Source organism: Anolis carolinensis, chromosome 3 (genome assembly GCF_035594765.1).
Source record: "Anolis carolinensis isolate JA03-04 chromosome 3, rAnoCar3.1.pri, whole genome shotgun sequence".
NCBI lineage: Eukaryota > Metazoa > Chordata > Lepidosauria > Squamata > Dactyloidae > Anolis > Anolis carolinensis.
This window is the reverse complement of record NC_085843.1, coordinates 117,617,718-117,635,024: the sequence shown is the minus strand read 5'-3', so window position 1 is coordinate 117,635,024 and position 17,307 is coordinate 117,617,718. Positions and strand designations below refer to the sequence as shown.

Sequence of the window (17,307 nt, the reverse complement as noted above, 5' to 3'; positions counted from 1 at the left end):
AAGCTGCAAGGCTATTAAATGCTAATCAAGGTGCCTAATTGCAGCATTCATACTTACCACACCAAGACTATTAATTGCTATTCAAACTGGCCAACCAAGGATTCCACAAGGTAGAAAGCGGCCAAACTTGAAAGCAGCAAGGCTATTCAGTGCTGTTCAACTTGGCCAACCAAGATTTCCCCTAGGTGAAAAATCCCTAGGTTTTGAAGCCACGAGGCTACTCTGTCCCATTCAACCTGGCCTAGCAAAGATGCCCTAAGTAGAAAGCTGCCAGGCTTTTAAGCTGCAAGACTATTCAGTGCAATTCAATCTGGCCAAACAATGATTCCCCTACAAAGGAAGTAGACAGGCTTCAAAGGGGCTCTTTGATTGAGGGTGCTACTCCAGAAAACGGCCAGGCTTTGAGTCTGCAAGGCTATTCACTGCTATTCTACCTGGCCAACAAATGATTCTCATAAGCCACAGGAACGCATGGCCGGGCAAAGTTAGTATAAATATATGCTAGCTGGGATGACATTTAAAAGATGTACCTGTTCCAACTCCCATACAAATCTAGTTTAAGAACAAACCTAGAGAACACATATTGTTCCTAACTTGGGGACTGCCTGTAGTAGGATAAGATTTTCTAGATCGGGGCTTCTTAAACTTTTCCCACTCGCAACCCTTTCCCTCTGAGAAATGCTGTGACCCCAGGCATATAGGTATATAAAATAGCTATAAAATCAAACATTTTCTGATAATAAACCAATATTTGCAAGCCTTGCAAAACAGGCTGATTTTTCTTTTTGTGGAGGACAGATGAAGCATTTATTTCAAAGGTCACTGTAAAGGCTTCACATTGTTACTAGCAAATATGTGTAAATGGGTAATATTCAAAACTTTTTATTGTTGCCAAATTTTTTGTGACCCTAACACTGAGCTAAGAAGAACCCCATTTAGACTTGGGAACCAACGTTTAAGAAGCAGTGGGCTAGATGATTTCATAAATCCATCTCATTTCTACTATCTAAAACGGAAAAAACCTCTCTGTTACAGATCATGACTTAAGATAAATGTAATGCATTACTGTTTATTTACCTTAATAGATTCTACTTGTTGACAGATCATCTGAAGAAGAGATTTTTGGTCCTCTGCCCATCGAGGGGGTGTTTTGGGAGAGAACTAGAAAAACAATTATAGTATTAATTGATTAGACACACAAAATAAAACAGATATTTTGGAATCCTTTTTATCTAATATACCTTGTAGCCTTTACTTGGAGATAAAGAATATTTTGTTGGTGATGGAGTAGAATGTTTTATTTCTGCTTCTGCTGGTTGGCTCAAATCATTGTTTAAAGGAAGACATGGCTCTTCTTCACTCTCCCCAAGTTCCTGCATTACACAATCCAGCATCTCCTTAACTGTCTTTATGGATACAGGTAACTAGTACAAAAAACAGACAGCACAAATAATTTAAAACCAGTTTAAACAAATTTAAGTTGATGAACAATGTGTTCTGTCCTGATTCAAGTATTACTAGCTTAACCTTGTTTCACTAGCTTTGCAGTATGCACAGGGTAACTGAGCTTGGACAAATAGTGGGGTATAGAAATGACTGAGGCTTGCAGTCCAGAAACTACTTGGAACATGACTATTTTATATGATTTTTATTGTTTTCTTAGTTGTTAATTGTATTTGACATCCATTGTAAAATTGGTGATTCCTAATAATAATAATAATAATAATAATAATAATAATAATAATTTTATTTTTATACCCCGCCCCATCTCCCCGAAAGGACTCGGGGCAGCTTACATGGGGCCAAGCCCAGTCAACAACAATAAAACAAAGCAATAAAACAGATCAAAACAACAATAAAAACAAGTCATAAAAATCACATACAAGGACAAAAGATAAAATCTTGGATAAAATCTAGAAAACCTGGGCCAAAAGTGCTAGTTATGTCGAAATATATCTAGGCTGAACAATATGAGAAACCAGGATTTTAGAGCATGGGTGGGTAACAGAGAAAAGAATAAGAGGGCAAAACTGTTGTGATCTGTTCCCTTTTTGTCATCTAGGGATGAAGAATAACCTGTGGATCCTTTTTGTAGTTTTATTTCTGGGGACTGGGGGAGGGGTTTCCAGTTTAGAGCAAGAACACTTTAATTTTCAAATATGTTTACTATCATACAATAACTATCAATAGGAATACTTTATAAAATAGGTTTCTTAGGTAAAAGATTTCAATAAAGAAACCGAGCCATATCACAAACCTTTTCAGTTACTGAAGTGTCTGTACAGCTTTCATTAATTATTTTTACGAGATAGTCCCTGCTCTTCTTTAGATGATTCCTGTATTCCTCTTGTTCTTCTAGTGACAAGCCATCATTTTCCATCTCTTCAGCTTTCCTCTGATAAATCTATCCAAGAGAAAGAATCAAGTCAAGGCTCATGGCATTTTGACAAAGTAGAAAGAAAGATATCGCAAAGGTATTCAGGATTTACCAGAGCGAGATTCCAATAGGCAACAACATTTTTAATGGCTTCAAATGCTTGTGTAGCATCCTCTGTTTTTCCATCCACGGCATCCAAAACAGCAAAAGCTATACGTGCTTCTTCTTCATATTCGTCAACCTGAGAAACCTAGAGATACAATTTTCTACTTTATTTTTTTTTGAACAGATTTCTTAGTATAGAATTTAAATAAGTTAAATAAAGTATATGTGAATCATCATTTACTGAGCAAATAATCTGATTGTGTGCCAGGTTGGGATAACCCTTGATTTGATACACTGAAGCCTTCAAATAAAGATGTACAGCTGGTAATACATATAACACCAGCTAGGTTTAGATCAGTGGTTCTCAACCTGTGGGTCCCCAGATGTTTTGGCCTTCAACTCCCAGAAATCCTAACAGCTGATAAACTGGTTGGGATTTCTGGGAGTTGTAGGCCAAAACACCTGGGGTCCCACAGGTTGAGAACCACTGGTTCAGATGAAGCCAGAGCATGCTCTCTTCCATGTTGTACCCCTGCTGTTTCTTAAGGAAAGAGCTTCCCTATCCACAAGAGCTGTCCTGGTGCGTATTGAACCAGATTCTCAGGCAAGAGTTTATCTTCCCACTTATCATGACTAGTAACAAAAGTAAGGTGTTACCATTATCACTATCATCTACTAGATAACAGAAGATTTGACTTTTTGATTAAGAATTATTTCTATTAGAGATGGGCAAACTGTGGGCCTTCCAATGTTATTAGATTACAACTCTCAGAAGCCCCACTCAGCAGGGTCAAAAATGAGGAGTGATGGGAATTACCATCCAGTAACACCTGGAACCCTGGTGGTGAAGTGTGTTAAAGCACTGAGCTGCTGAACTTGCGGACCAAAAGGTCCCAGGTTCAAATCCTGGGAGCGGAATGAGCGCACACTGTTAGCCCCAGCTCCTGCCAACCTAGCAGTTCGAAAACATGCCAATGTGAGTAGATCAATAGGTACCGGTCCGGCGGGAAGGTAACAGCACTCCATGCAGTCATGCCGGCCACATGACCTTTGAGGTGTCTACAGACAACGCCGGCTCTTCGGCTTAGAAATGGAGATGAGCACCAACCCCCAGAGTCAGACATGACTGGACTTAATGTCAGGGGAAACCTTTGCCTTTGCCTTTTAACACCTGGAGGTCTTTCCCTGCTTTGAATAAACAGACAGCCCCAGGTTTAAAGTGCCCAGGGCATTACATTCCAGTGCCTCAGTTAACGTTACTGGATTTCATGTAACGTGAATACAACCTTCATACTGCAAGCTTTTAATAAGCAAGTTCCATCTGGGCACTAACTTCTAAATAAAATCGCTTGATGGAATCCTTGGACAGTCTGAAATCCAGCACTTTCTATGTGCTAAACATTCAATTTTGTTATGGGAGGATGGTAGCAAAGGCCCAAATCAGTGTCTTGAAGTATCATGTGCACCACAAAGGGGATAACCTTAGTGTTGGATTCAGAGAAGCCACAAATAATTTTTGTTCCTGGGAAAAATATATGTACATCATAAACAAATCAAAAATTCCTGGGAATAATTATGTTTCCAATCTGTATCTGATTTCCAGCACCCATGTTCCCATATGTCCCAATAGCAGCTAAGACTGTTTTTCCCATTATCCCTGTGAAGTGTAAAGATTTCAACTCCTATAATGTTTGTCATGGTAACTGCCAAAATAAATTAATACTAAAACATCCCATACATGCTTGTTGAATCAGAGTGAAATATGTTTTTATTTCTAATTCTAGGGGTCTGTACATTTTAGTCTGCCCAATGGAAACTGTACCTCTAGAAGAGAGGTGTCAAACTTGTGGCCCTCCATTGTTTCAAATTCCAACTCCTAGACGTTCTAGCCTGCTTATCCCATGGCCAGAAATTCTGGAAGCTGAAGTCCAAAGCACTCGGAGGGTCACAAATTTGAGACCACTGCCCTAGAAGCTTTTCTTCCTGCCTTATTCTTTAGTGCAGAAAAAATGGGGCTGTATAATTTCTGTTCCTGATTTATTTGAACACATTCATGACTGTCCTCAGCATACAAAGTCAAAACCCATGTGTAACGAAGTGTGATTTTTTATTTATAGATGCCATGTTTAACTGTGTTTTAAAAAGGGTTAATATTTCAGTTACTCTGCACCATGAGTTGGTTGCCATGGAGAAGGGGGCGGAGCTAACTGGGTTAGCTGAAGAGGGAGTAGAATTTGGAGGGAAACTCAGTGTCTGTGGTCAGAGAACCATAGGGAAGGTTAGTGACCTTATGAGGTACCAGGAGACTGATTCTGGTTGAGGGATCAGGGTGGCTCAAATGTTTGATTTTTGAGTCAATTTTAAAATAAGTTTGGTGACTTATTTTAAGGTAGCCTGTTTCCAGATAAGAAATAGTCTGTGACACAGGGTGACTGCAGGTTTAGGCGGTGGAGAAAGAAGTGGCATTTTAGGAAGTTTGAATCACCTCATTCTGTTATTGCAACTGTTAAGGAAAGTGTCTCTAAGTGAGAATTGTAACTATTAAGCTTGTGCCTCAATAAACGTGATATTGTTCTTTTCCTTCAAACATCTCAGTGTCTGTCATATATACACACATTAAGAGTAAACAAGAAGAAAGAAAAACAAAATTTAAAAAGTCTCCTCTCTAAGTAGCCAGTGGCTAAATCTTCCAACAGTGGTGGCAAGAGTTGATAATCCCCTTGACATCTGGTGGTCGCATTATAAACATTTTTACCTCTGGTGGCAGTGTAATAAACATCTTTAAGTAAATAAACATCTTTAATAACTGGTGGCAGCGGATATAACGATAATAATATAATATATAATAAAAAATAACCTCCATCTCCACATCTCCGCAATTGGTATAAGAGGTGGGATTAAAAAAGTAATCCCCCCTGCCTGAGTTCATTACAAATTGGTGGCAGCGGTGGGATTTTTAAAAAGATTTCTCCCCCTTTCTGACATCTTTACACCATGATTTCTTGCTGATTTGCCAGAACTGGAATGAAAAAGGTAACCATTACTGTGGAAGAAGTAATTGTGTAACATACTCAATGGATGGAGAGAAATTCCAAGAAGCAATAGGAAATACAAACAGAATTCTGAATTTTCTTCCTTTACTACCTGGATGTCTTCACTATGAAAATGCTTGAACAAAGGGTCAATTGGTTCAGAAATACTCCGCTTCTTCCTGATTGTCTCCAGCATTGGCAGAACTTTTTTCCAATAATAAATACTTCGTCCAATGTATTCTCTTTGGTCATAGAATGAATTAAGACCACAGCCCTGTAAAATAACAACTAGAGTTATCTATATATTTACAAACACTGTGAATGATGCCTTCCATGTACAAAATGTTTGCTTAAGGCAAGCCACATGCTGAACTGCCTTGATTCTTAAAATCATTAAAATGAAATGTCAGTAGCATTCTGTCTTTGCTTTCTCAAAACAATCAAAATTCATGCAACTCAAAGTTGGCTATATGTATATGCAATTGAGAAATACACTTTAGAAACCTTACAATTATACAAAACATTCTCTGTCTACTTACTGTTTTAAGGAGGCTTTTTGCCCAATGTACAATCAGGGCTGGTTGAAGACCATGTTTTCCTAAAGCTCTGAGGATACTTATCTCATGTTGAACTAGAAGTCTCACTTTTGCTGCTGTCCCAGGCCTGAAAGTAACATGCACATAGACATATGCGAGTTGTACAATGCTACCCAAATGACCAGTTTATTTCAATGTGCTAAAGCAAAAGGTCTTCCTTCGTCTCCCCTTTGCCCCTAGACCACAGAGACACTCAAACAGCAGTTTCAAGGTGTTTCCTAGCCTTTTGGAATAGGTTTATGAGGTCTCAGTGAGTTAGGGTGCAGTAAATGCCCCATTCCCAGTTCCCATGGATTTTTTATTATAACATGGGACAGCATTTTTTTAAATAAAATACCAGACTGAAAATCAATCCCAAAGGCAAGTACCAAACATATGTATATTAAAGTCCAACAACGCACACCAAGTATTAGGATTTCTATAAAAACCGTTCTCTTTATTCACATACTACAACATGGGCAGTAGGTCAATGCATAAGATTAAAGATACTGAGTTACTGATCTGAAGTCTATCATATGAAATCTACAACATGCTAACTACAAAAAGGCAGCGACCATACTTACACAGCTCGTTTGTGAGTTACAGAATATACAGCATCCCACCAGGCCCTTTGCCTCTCAGTACAAAGCTGTTTGTATATAGGCAGTGGCAGGAATCGAGGTTGATGCAAGGAGTACTGAGTATTAAACTTCTCTTTTAATTGCAAGTGGCAGGTGAATATCACTCCAAGAAGAAACACCTGTTTGGAAAAACACATGTTATGCTGTGCAGAAAACATTATACAGACCTCTGTTCTAGTAAACCTGGTACACAAAACACTTTCTTACTTCAAGATCTAACATGCAAATTGACTCAGGAGCATTCGTCTCAAGTCTTGATGTTTCTTGGGGCAGATGGAAAAGCTGTTTTAACCATTTGCGAATTACTTCTAGCGTTGGTAGTGAATTCCAGTGCAGACCCAGCCATGTTAAATGTTGAAGACTACCACTGTGAGCTCTAATGGCACCTAAAAACAAAAGCAGTACTGATTTGATTTCTAAGGACAAAGTAGTATGATCTATATATATAAAAGAGTGATGGCATCACGGCGACCCACAAAACAACAAAACTACAGGCCCCCCAACCTCGAAATTTGACAACACAACCCATCATCCACGCCTCTAGGTTGATACAACAAAAAGAAAAGAAAAATAAAGTCCTAATTAGAGAGAGAGGAATAATTGCTTTTATCCAATTGCTGCCAGTTAGAAGGCTAAGCTCCTCCAACTTGGTCTCCTAGCAACCCAATAAAAAATAATCAAAAACACTAAAAAATTAATACAATAAAATACTAAAATAACAGAAAATAACTAAAAATAATACAAGAAAATAATAAAATATAATAAATAAAATATAACTTACAATAAAATTAATAAAAAATGCAAATAAAGTCAAATAAAAATTACACAACAATTTTTAACCAATACCACCACCACTTTGCCACAGCAACGCGTGGCCGGGCACAGCTAGTATATTATAGAAAGACAATACTGAAGGTAAGATTTTGCTTATATAATTTTATATCCTCCTATTGAAAGAGACCAAAAAGATACAATTCCTTGTAATCAACTTGCTTCATTGGTTCACATTCTTAATTAAAAGATATAAAGGAATCAAGTGCCAACATCTTTGAGACAAACTGGGATAAAAACATTTCTAGCATAAACTTTTTTGACATCAATTTGCATAATTCAATGCAAGTGTAGCAAATACATTATTAAGCAATTAGAAAGTTTAAAATGCAAGAGTCCAAAACTATAACTAATGTTCATTTAGATGTGTATCTCCCAGATACAAAGCCTTTGACAGCATTTGTTGAACTATTACATACTTGGCTAACATTTTTCATTCATGGAAAAGTGATGCACTCCGGGGCTCCTGGAAGAGTGACAAATACACACTGTTCACTGTGATGCCAAAAATATGGAGGAGAGACAACAGGAAGTGGGAGAAATCCACCCCTCAGAAGGGAAATTCTCCCCTGTAAGAGTTATTGTGAACAGTTGCCCCTCCCTATCTAATATTGCTTTCACCAGTGAAAATGGGAAGAAGTGAACCTCCCCTTTCCCCTTACAGCTCTCTCCCTTGTTTCCTAAAAAATGCTCCAGACCACAAAAGTGTTTGGGGGGGGGGGGGAGTAGAAGGAGAGAGCTTGTGGGTCTCTTGTAAGAAACAATAATATGGAAGTGCACCACTATATCCTGGTCTAAGGCAGTATTTGGGGAGAAGATATGAGTTTGCTTACAAATACCGCATTATTATCACAAAGTCTAACCCCAACTGCTTCTTCCAGTATTCTATGCTTTAACTTCAATGACATACATATGTATGTCTTGTGCAATATCTTCATATAACATATACTGTATGCACATATTCAATACGCAAACTAGATTTCTTACCGATATCATATCTAGTTAATTCTATGCATTCTGGACCTTGTACACCAACATTCCTAATATCATCAGAGCCAAGGAACGAGCTGTCTCGAGAGGAATCACTCCCAAATAATGCTTCAAATAAAGTTGACTGGCCACTCTTGTTTGCAAATGATTCAACAACCTCCTTGAAGAAGTCTGGCTTGCCATAGCTCAGATTTAATAGCATATGTCCTAAAAGGGAAAAGACACATGGTAACAGCATTAAGATTAAATCTTGTCAATTAACAGTACAGTAAATTCTGCTTTAACATGAAAGTTGCACTCCTAAAAAAAAGTCCAGTCTATAGTAATTTGAGATCTAAAAATAACAGGATGGATGAGAAAGCAGGGTTATCTGCAGATACTAAAAATCACATCAACACTATATATTTAATTTAAAACCAATCTGTTGAAAATCAAGTAGAACTGGCTGGGTTTTTGGAATATTTGCATATTTATTTGCTACCATCGCCTGCTTCACAACACAGAAACACAATACTTCCTAAGCTTAGATTTTCAGGACCACCAGCAACAACGAAGCTATCCATCCATTAATTCCCTTATTTAGAACTGTACTTCGGCAGGAACTGGTGTTTTGGCAAAATTGGTGGGAGAAATGGACAAAAGAAAAAGAAGAGAGGGATAAATGAGGCAGAATTCTCCTTTGAGGTAATCTGTTGGATGGAGAGTCTAACCTCCCACCCATGTGTGGTGGTGACAGCTTATGGCAGGAATTTTTAGGGGATCAGAATAGAAAGGAGGGTTGTGGGTAAGGCACTTTCTTCTTGTCAACAATTGGCGAGGTGATGTTGTGGTATTTGAGAAAAGTAGGCTAGCTTTCGGTCCTCAAATCTCATGTTGCTCATCTTATCCAAACCTTCAGTGAAAGTCACATGGGTCTACTCTAACACATATAGCTGACAAACTGAACAACTAAGATGAGGGGAAGTGGAGGTTCTGTTTAACAGACTAATTTGTACATTTGAGTACTCAAAACAGAAATTGTTATAAAGGTTGCATTCTGTGAATAGTGCTCATCTGTTAATTATGTCACTGCAAATTCATACTGTAAAAACCCACATTATAGCAGAACTTATTATACTACAGAACTTGAATTCAGAGTTTTGGTCTTAACTTTAAAAATGTAAGCCACAAAAGAGAAGAAATTGTAGTTTTGAAGATGCAGTAAGCCAAACAATCAATTGTAACTGAGGGGATCATGGAAAAAATGTTGTAGGGACCCAACACTTCATCTTCTTTTGGAACCCATTAATAACTCTAGAATTCATAGAATTAGGATTAGCTTTTTTACTATGTTTATTCAGTGGTATTAGACCTTACTTTGGTGTACTTACTAAATGCAACTACTTTGAATTTAAAAAAGAATTAGCATGTTTATTTTCTTTACCAGACTGGCTTAGTCGGTCACAGGCTAATATTTCTAGCCTTTCTTGTTCAGCTTGATCTCCTTTTATTTGTTTCGATTTCGGTCTTGGAACCTGGTAGAGAATAGGTAAGTATAAGAAATTATCTCTCCAATGAACATAAAACAGCAATATTAAAGTTGAGAATAACATTAACAAAAGTATTCTATACTATGACAAATGAGAGCTTGTATGGTACAGTGGTTTGAGCACCGGAGTACAATTTTGGAAGCCAGGGTTCAAATCCCCATTGAACCACAGAAACCCACTGTGTGAATTTGGGGACATTACACTCAGAGGAAGGCAAAGGCAAAGCCTTTCTGAACTAATCCGGCCAAGAAAACCCTGTGACAGGTTCTCCTTAGGATCTCCACAAAGTCACTAACAACTTGAAGGCACACTACCATCATACAGTAACAACAACCAGAAGTGTTGGATAATCAAGACAAAAATTGTACCTGTTCTCTAATAAAAACAATACTAAGCATTGATTCAAAGTGCTCCGAGTGGCATTTTAAAAACTTTTTTATGGTTTTATTTCTGAAAATCGTACAGATAACAATGCATTACAGCACAAATCTTGACATTCTATAAATCAATATAGATGATTATTTACAGTTTTGTGACTAAGTTACATGTTTAGTTTGTACTTTAATATAGATCAGTTCATTTCCCCTTATATCCCCCCTCCCTCCCCTCCCCTCTTCCCACCACCCCATCCCCACCTGGGTCAGCTTGTTTTAATACATTGATTTAATTGTTTGGATGGCCTGATTTAAAATTCTGTACCTACCATTTCCCTCCGTTTTGACAATTAAACAATACAATTTCCTCTTCCAGTCTTGTTTGGCATCACTATTCAGGTATTTATTTTCCTTTGATTAATGAAGTCGTTAATTGAATATTCAGAGAGGTAAAACACCAGGTTTCCAGATCCCATCTTGTTTTATCTTTCCAACTTTGGGTGATTGTGGCGTGTATAGCAGATATCATAAATTTTAGTATTTCTCTCCATTCGCTATTCCCCTCCTTTACCTCAATAGTGAGGGACAGAAATTGGGTTTTATTCCAATATAATTTTTGCCCTATTATTTCCTCCATTACTTCCCTGTGTTGTAATATTTTTGGATTTCAATGCAATACCCCCACATATGAGAAAATGTACCAATCTCCCCCAGTGGCACAGTGGGTTAAACCGCTGAGCTGCTGAATTTGATGACTGAAAGGTCGGCAGTTCGAATTTGGGGGAAAGAGTGAGCTCCCGCTGTCAGCTCCAGCTTCTGCCAACCTAGCAGTTCAAAAACATGTCAATGCCAGATCAATAGGTAGCGCTTTGGCGGGAAATAGCACTCTATGCAGTCATGTCAGCCACATGACCTTGGAGGTGTCTACAGACACCGCTGGCTCTTTGGCTTAGAAATTGAGATGAGCACCAACCCCCAGAGTCGGACACGACTGGACTTAACATCAGAGGAAAACCTTTCCATAATGTGTAGCAATTGTAATGGGGTCCTATACCATTTTGAAATTATTTTCCATGGAGGTTTTTTATCCTTATGTGTTTAATTTTTAGATCCATGACCTGACTAGATTCTCGTTAAAGTTTGTATTTTGTTTCCAGCCTCTACTAGGGTATGTTTTGTCTTGTAGAACAAGGCTATTAATTCCTTCTATAGTTCCCCAATAATTCCTTTCTCTTTTTCTATTTTCCAGCTAATGATTCTATCTTATGGGGCATCTATTGCTTCTTTCTTTTTCATTCCCTGAATTCTTTGGGACAAGCCTAACCATGCCATCCAGTTTTTTAACCCGCCTTTGTCCTTTATCTTATCACATTTTTTAATTTCTCCGGTAGGTTCTAAGAAGTCTCCTACCTTATTTACTCCGTTTCCTTTCAGAGCCTTAATTAAGTTCCTAAATGTTTGGTCTTTGCTTTCCCAGTTTTCTAACAGAAAGGGATCTATTTTATTTGTAATTCATTTTGCCATTTCTTCCAAATGTACAATGTTGAGAGGCCAGGCCTTACCTTTTAAAGCTCTTTTTAAATCATTTTTTCTCCCATAAGTGACCCCTTTTTCCAGTCATTTAATTCTTTCGCTAATTTTACCCATTTTTGCTCCTTCCATTTCCATTTCTATTAATTCAACAAATTGACATGCCTCATAGTACAATTCCAGGGAAGGGGCTCCCCATCCATCAACTTCTTGGGTGCCATAAAAAAAATAGAGATTTTATTTTTATTTCCTCCCATTACCCATTTTTGATGGAACTGTCCCACTTCCTAAAAAGAAGGAAAGGGCAGAATTTGAAATAAGTATAAAAATTTGGGTAGGATCTTTATCTTGTAATTTTTAGTCTTTTAGTGTTATCCCGAAACTTCTTCCACCAGGTGTTAAGTGATTTGCTTGTGTTTTTCCATAAGTGGTTGAAGTTCATTTGAATAACATTGTTTAAATTTTTTTTTGGTCAACTGGCATTTTTAGATTAACCCAATGTGATTAAGATAATATAGTATTAGGAAAATAAGATCTGACAAAACTTTGATAGAAGCACCCCAAGACTACATTTGTAGACCCATCCCACTGCAACAGTACCACAAGATACAACTAGAAGTTTGGTAACATGTCAGAACAATATCTAAGTGGATGCATGGACACACTAGCCACAATGCATCACATTATTCCTTCAGTAAAATTAATTATGAAAACAAATGAGGGAGACTAGTAGTGTCTGAACAAAAAAAAATCTGGCTGTCCACGGTGCACAACAAGTGTCATGGTCAGACTATAAAACATTTGTAGACAATGGCTGAATTTTCCTAAAGATGTTTTTAGAGCAAGAGTTAATTATTAGGATGTAGAAAAGAGTACCATACAGACTCATATATAAGAGAATATTTGTTTGCACAAGTGTAGACAATCACTAGTCTACAAGCTGAACATTGGCTCCCTTCCCAATCTTCATGCTCCCCTACAGTTGAACTCGTTTTGGTGGGGAGAAAGCTATTGCCTATTTTAAAATAAGACACAACGAAAGCAGTCTTTTTTTGCATGCTAAATGCTGTATCCAGAAGTATGACTTGTCCTGAGCACAAACTGTGTGCTTCTTGTGCACCCTGAATATACCGTATTTCATTATATAATAGTTGCACCCACATTTTTGGGGTTCCTAACTTTTTTCTTCTTTCCTCACATAATCATCGCAGGTATTTTAAAACTGAGAAATTTCTTTCCTTAAGTAAAGAAAATTAATTAAAAGCATTGTCACCTGTAAAGGAGCTTACCTGAAAAGATAGAAGGTAACACAAAGCAGCCAATTCGGAAACAGCTCTCCATTGCATCTCGCTTTGCTGGGCCATTTTCAAAAGCAACGTTCCTGCATGCATATAGAAGTGGCCTCTCATCTCCAAGAAAGTTACAGAAAGTTCATCAACTCCATTTGTGTGTGGCTTCACCGAATGAAGAGCATGATCAAAACTACAAGAGATGGATTCTCATGAGCAATAAGAGGTTTCAGGGTCAAGCACTTACTGCCAGAAAACCAGCAAACTGGTGCATCAATTGAAGTATTGTAAAAAAAAAAATCCCATTTGTCCCTTTACTCTTTTGTTTCTTGCCGCTTCCTTTGCTTTTTTTCAGACATGAGAATTTCAAATATGAAAAGAGGAAATACAATTGTCAAAATTCCAGCTGAGCTAAGGGCACTGCTGCAGCCATAAAATCAAAACGGAGACTAAAAGGATGACCACGTACTCCCCTTCTACACTGCCACATAAAATCCAGATTATCTGTTTTGAACTAGATTACAGTGTTCTCTCACTACTTCGCGATTCATTTTTTGCGGATTCGCTGTTTCGCAGTTTTTCAACTCTAAAACAATATTATAAATCATAAAAAATTACAATTTACAGGCTAAGGAAGGAGAAGCCTAAGGGAGAGAAAAGGAGCCCAAACGGCAAAGAGAGGAGAAGGAGGCGATGTATCAACACACAATTGGTTGATAAAGACTTTAAGTAGTGTAAAACTACTAAAATAATGTACAAATATATAGCATCCCTACTTTGCGGATTTTCACTTATTGTGGGTGGTCCTGGAACCTAACCCCTGCGATAAGTGAGGGAACACAGTATATGGAATATACTGTGTTCCCTATACTCAGGCTCCTTCCACACCCTGAATAACATCCCATATTTTCTGATTTGATCTGGATAATTGGCAGTGTGGACTCAGATAACCCAGTTGAAAGCAGATATTGTGGCATTTTCTGCCTTGATATTCTGGATTATATGGCTGTTTGGAAGGGCCCTCAATTAATCTAGTTCAAAGCAAATGTGGATTTTCTGATTTGATAATGTGGATTATTGGCAATGTAGAAAGGGCCGTAGACCAAGGGTAAGGTTAATGTGGCCCTGAATTTATTGCAGAATCCCCAGGGATCCACATGACCCCTTCCAAAAATATTTTGCAAAAAAAAAAAAAAAGCTTTTTAAAAAAACTTAAGAATGTCTGCAATCCTTCATGTTTATGTGTCCTTCCATGGTTAATCCTTGAGAAGCTTAAAAACATGGCAAATTTGCCTTCAAATCATACATGGTGTAGGTGCGTTTTTCATTTATATGATTTGTTTTTTTAAAAACAACATGAAATGTGGGAGGTATCACAGAAATAACATTGCAAGGTCCCATGTGAGGCCAATGTAATCTCCAACTTGTGCTGCTCAACTTGGGGGCTCACCACCCAAGGACTAGTGAATTTCATATGATTCATGCAAAATGAAGGTACCTTTCAAGGGATTCTCTGCTTTCCTCGACACCTCTGCTTGAAAGTGTCATGACAACCAGATTGGAGTAGGCCAACAAAAGATCACGATGTATCTTCCTCCAATTACCTTTATCAGATTCTGACTCCTCCACAGATGCCAGATATTCCTAAATGAAATCATTCAAGTTATTGTTTGGTCAAGCTCTCCTAAGATTCAACCATTAAATCATCAGTATATCCCTAATGCAAGGTGAGATCCTATTTCCTTTATTTATTTAAATTCTGTAGTCTGTAACTAAATCATCTGAAAATATTGTTCTGCACAGTATTATGGGAATTTAAAGAGCAGAGATCTTTAACACTGTTTTTTGGAAGACAAACTCCGTAAACTCCAAAAGGAGTAATAGGGTTAGGAACCATAAAGCATATTTTCCCTAACACCCATCCTATGCCACATAAAGGTCTAGCAAAATCCCCATAATAGAGACTGCAAGTATACTTCATGCACCGTATTTACTTACTGCACTAATTCTACACAGGGCATATGGCCCTTAACAAATATACTCCCCTAACAGCAGCACTGATATTCCAGATCATTGGAGCAATGCAAAATAAATTAAGAAAAGCAAATGGAAAAGCTGTTCTACAAACACTTGCACAAGAACTGATGGATTGTTCCCATGCATCAGCTTATGCTTGAGGTTGCACACTGGTGCGGGGGCGGGGCTATTTTCATTTAGTCTCAGCTTAGAATAATAAATTCCTAAAAGTTGGAAGCGATCTAGCCCAACCACCTGTCATGCAGGAACAAACAACTAAAGCACTCTTGAAATGCCCATCCAACCTGTTTAAATACCTCTAAAGATGGAGAGTCCACCATCTTCCAAGGCAATCTGCTCCACTCTTACAATAAAAAGAAGGTATTCCTAATGTTTAGATACAATTGCTTTCCTTATAATTTGGATCCACTAGTTCTGAAGCAGCAGAAATTAAGCTTGCCCCATCTTCTGTATGACATCCCTTCATATATCTAAAAACAGCTATTTTTCAGCTCTCATTCTTCTTTTCTACAAGTTAAACATATCCAGCTCTCTAAGTCATTATTCATAAGGTCTGCTTTCTTGATCTTTGATCATTTTGGCTGCTACTCTTTTGACATCTTCCAGCTTTTTTCTGTAAAACTGTTTTCACAAGTTATGAAAAAAGGTTTTCAATTACACCTTCTGCATGGAGACCTAGGGATTCAATCTAATAAAATAATATTGTAGACCCATGAAGCCTTAATCCTTTCCTTGTTTGCTTAAACCATGGGCAACGGTCTCCAACGTGTAAGTGGTCTCAGTTACAAATAAAGACGTTTAAGCAAGCGTTAGTCATTTAAAGCAGTGTGGTCCAACCTTTAGTTACCCGAGGGCCAATCAAACTTTAGTATAGGAATATGAGGCTTCGAGATGGCAGTTTCTTAAAAACTTAAAGCAGTAAGAAGGGTAAACAGTTTTTTTCCAAATGTTAAATTAAAATTTTTTTCCATTAAGAAGGCCAAGGACCAACAAAAATGAATTGGTGGGCTGCATGCGGCCTGCGGGCCATGGGTTGGACCACACTGATTTAAAGGATGCATACTGTAATACATTACAAATGGAATATTTCAGAAAAGAAAAAAAAACCACATAAACCTTAAGTGTCTGTACAACACATGAACACCACTCCAAACTTGACTGCAAGGAAATTTTCTTCTCTGCTTCCTGACAATGTGCCACAGCATCTTTAAGTCTTTTGTTGGACATGTACAGTTTCACTAATCTGATATTAACATATATGTCATCTGGTCTGGCATAAAGTTCTGACTGGATCAAATCAAACAGTTGATTCCACCCATCCTCACTTTTGGAATCCAAGAGACGTTCCTATGGTGAAGATATAAGACAAGTTGAGACCAATGGTATCGTGTGTGTGTGTGTGTGTGTAATTTTAACATGAAAAATAGATAACATACTTTTTCACTTTTAAAAAATGGCATTATGTGTCCAAGCTAAAAACATAAACATTCTCAAGAACGTAAAATGATTAAAACATATATTTAGTCCCTCTGATTTTTTTTTTTCACTACACTTTTCAAAAAATTCTTACATGCTATTAGGTATTTGCTAAATTACCTGCATGGTACTACTCCCATGCTTAAATTTGATGCTGCTAATTCTATCTAAAATTTCAACCCAATGGCTGTTATTTACCCATCAATTCCTACTAACAAAATTAACAGGAAAGCAACATGCTGTTCTCTTAATGAGCAACATCAATAAATTACCTTGCAAAAGTAATGAATAACAAATGGTTTTAAAGTGTTCCAAGTTTGTGTATATTGTCAAACTTCAAACATTTAAAGGAAAATTTACCTTGAGTCGGAAAACCAAAGGACTTCCAGGAAACTGTTTAGCTGCTCTTTCAACCCAATATTTTGCTCTACCATCAGTAATGTCATTATCGCATAGTAGTTCTGCGATTTTCAGTATAAGATCTTTTTGTGTTGGGTTCAACTCCACTGAACGCTGAAGGC

At 37.6% G+C, this 17,307-nt stretch overlaps 1 protein-coding gene across 2 annotated transcripts in view; it reads right to left on the bottom strand.

Moving 5' to 3' along the window:
- rgpd4 (RANBP2 like and GRIP domain containing 4) overlaps positions 1 to 17,307 on the bottom strand; it is a 51,343-nt gene that overhangs the window by 23,625 nt on the left and 10,411 nt on the right. For both annotated transcript variants that reach the window (XM_008107055.3, XM_008107056.3), the window contains exons 4-17: positions 17,147 to 17,299; positions 16,427 to 16,657; positions 14,772 to 14,917; positions 13,274 to 13,466; positions 9,975 to 10,065; positions 8,549 to 8,758; positions 6,938 to 7,116; positions 6,674 to 6,849; positions 6,054 to 6,177; positions 5,627 to 5,788; positions 2,490 to 2,627; positions 2,258 to 2,404; positions 1,242 to 1,424; positions 1,078 to 1,161 (exon numbers count right to left, since the gene is read on the bottom strand). In XM_008107055.3, the coding sequence (XP_008105262.2) occupies positions 1,078 to 1,161; positions 1,242 to 1,424; positions 2,258 to 2,404; positions 2,490 to 2,627; positions 5,627 to 5,788; positions 6,054 to 6,177; positions 6,674 to 6,849; positions 6,938 to 7,116; positions 8,549 to 8,758; positions 9,975 to 10,065; positions 13,274 to 13,466; positions 14,772 to 14,917; positions 16,427 to 16,657; positions 17,147 to 17,299 (2,217 nt within the window). The remainder of the gene's footprint in view (positions 1 to 1,077; positions 1,162 to 1,241; positions 1,425 to 2,257; positions 2,405 to 2,489; positions 2,628 to 5,626; positions 5,789 to 6,053; positions 6,178 to 6,673; positions 6,850 to 6,937; positions 7,117 to 8,548; positions 8,759 to 9,974; positions 10,066 to 13,273; positions 13,467 to 14,771; positions 14,918 to 16,426; positions 16,658 to 17,146; positions 17,300 to 17,307) is intronic.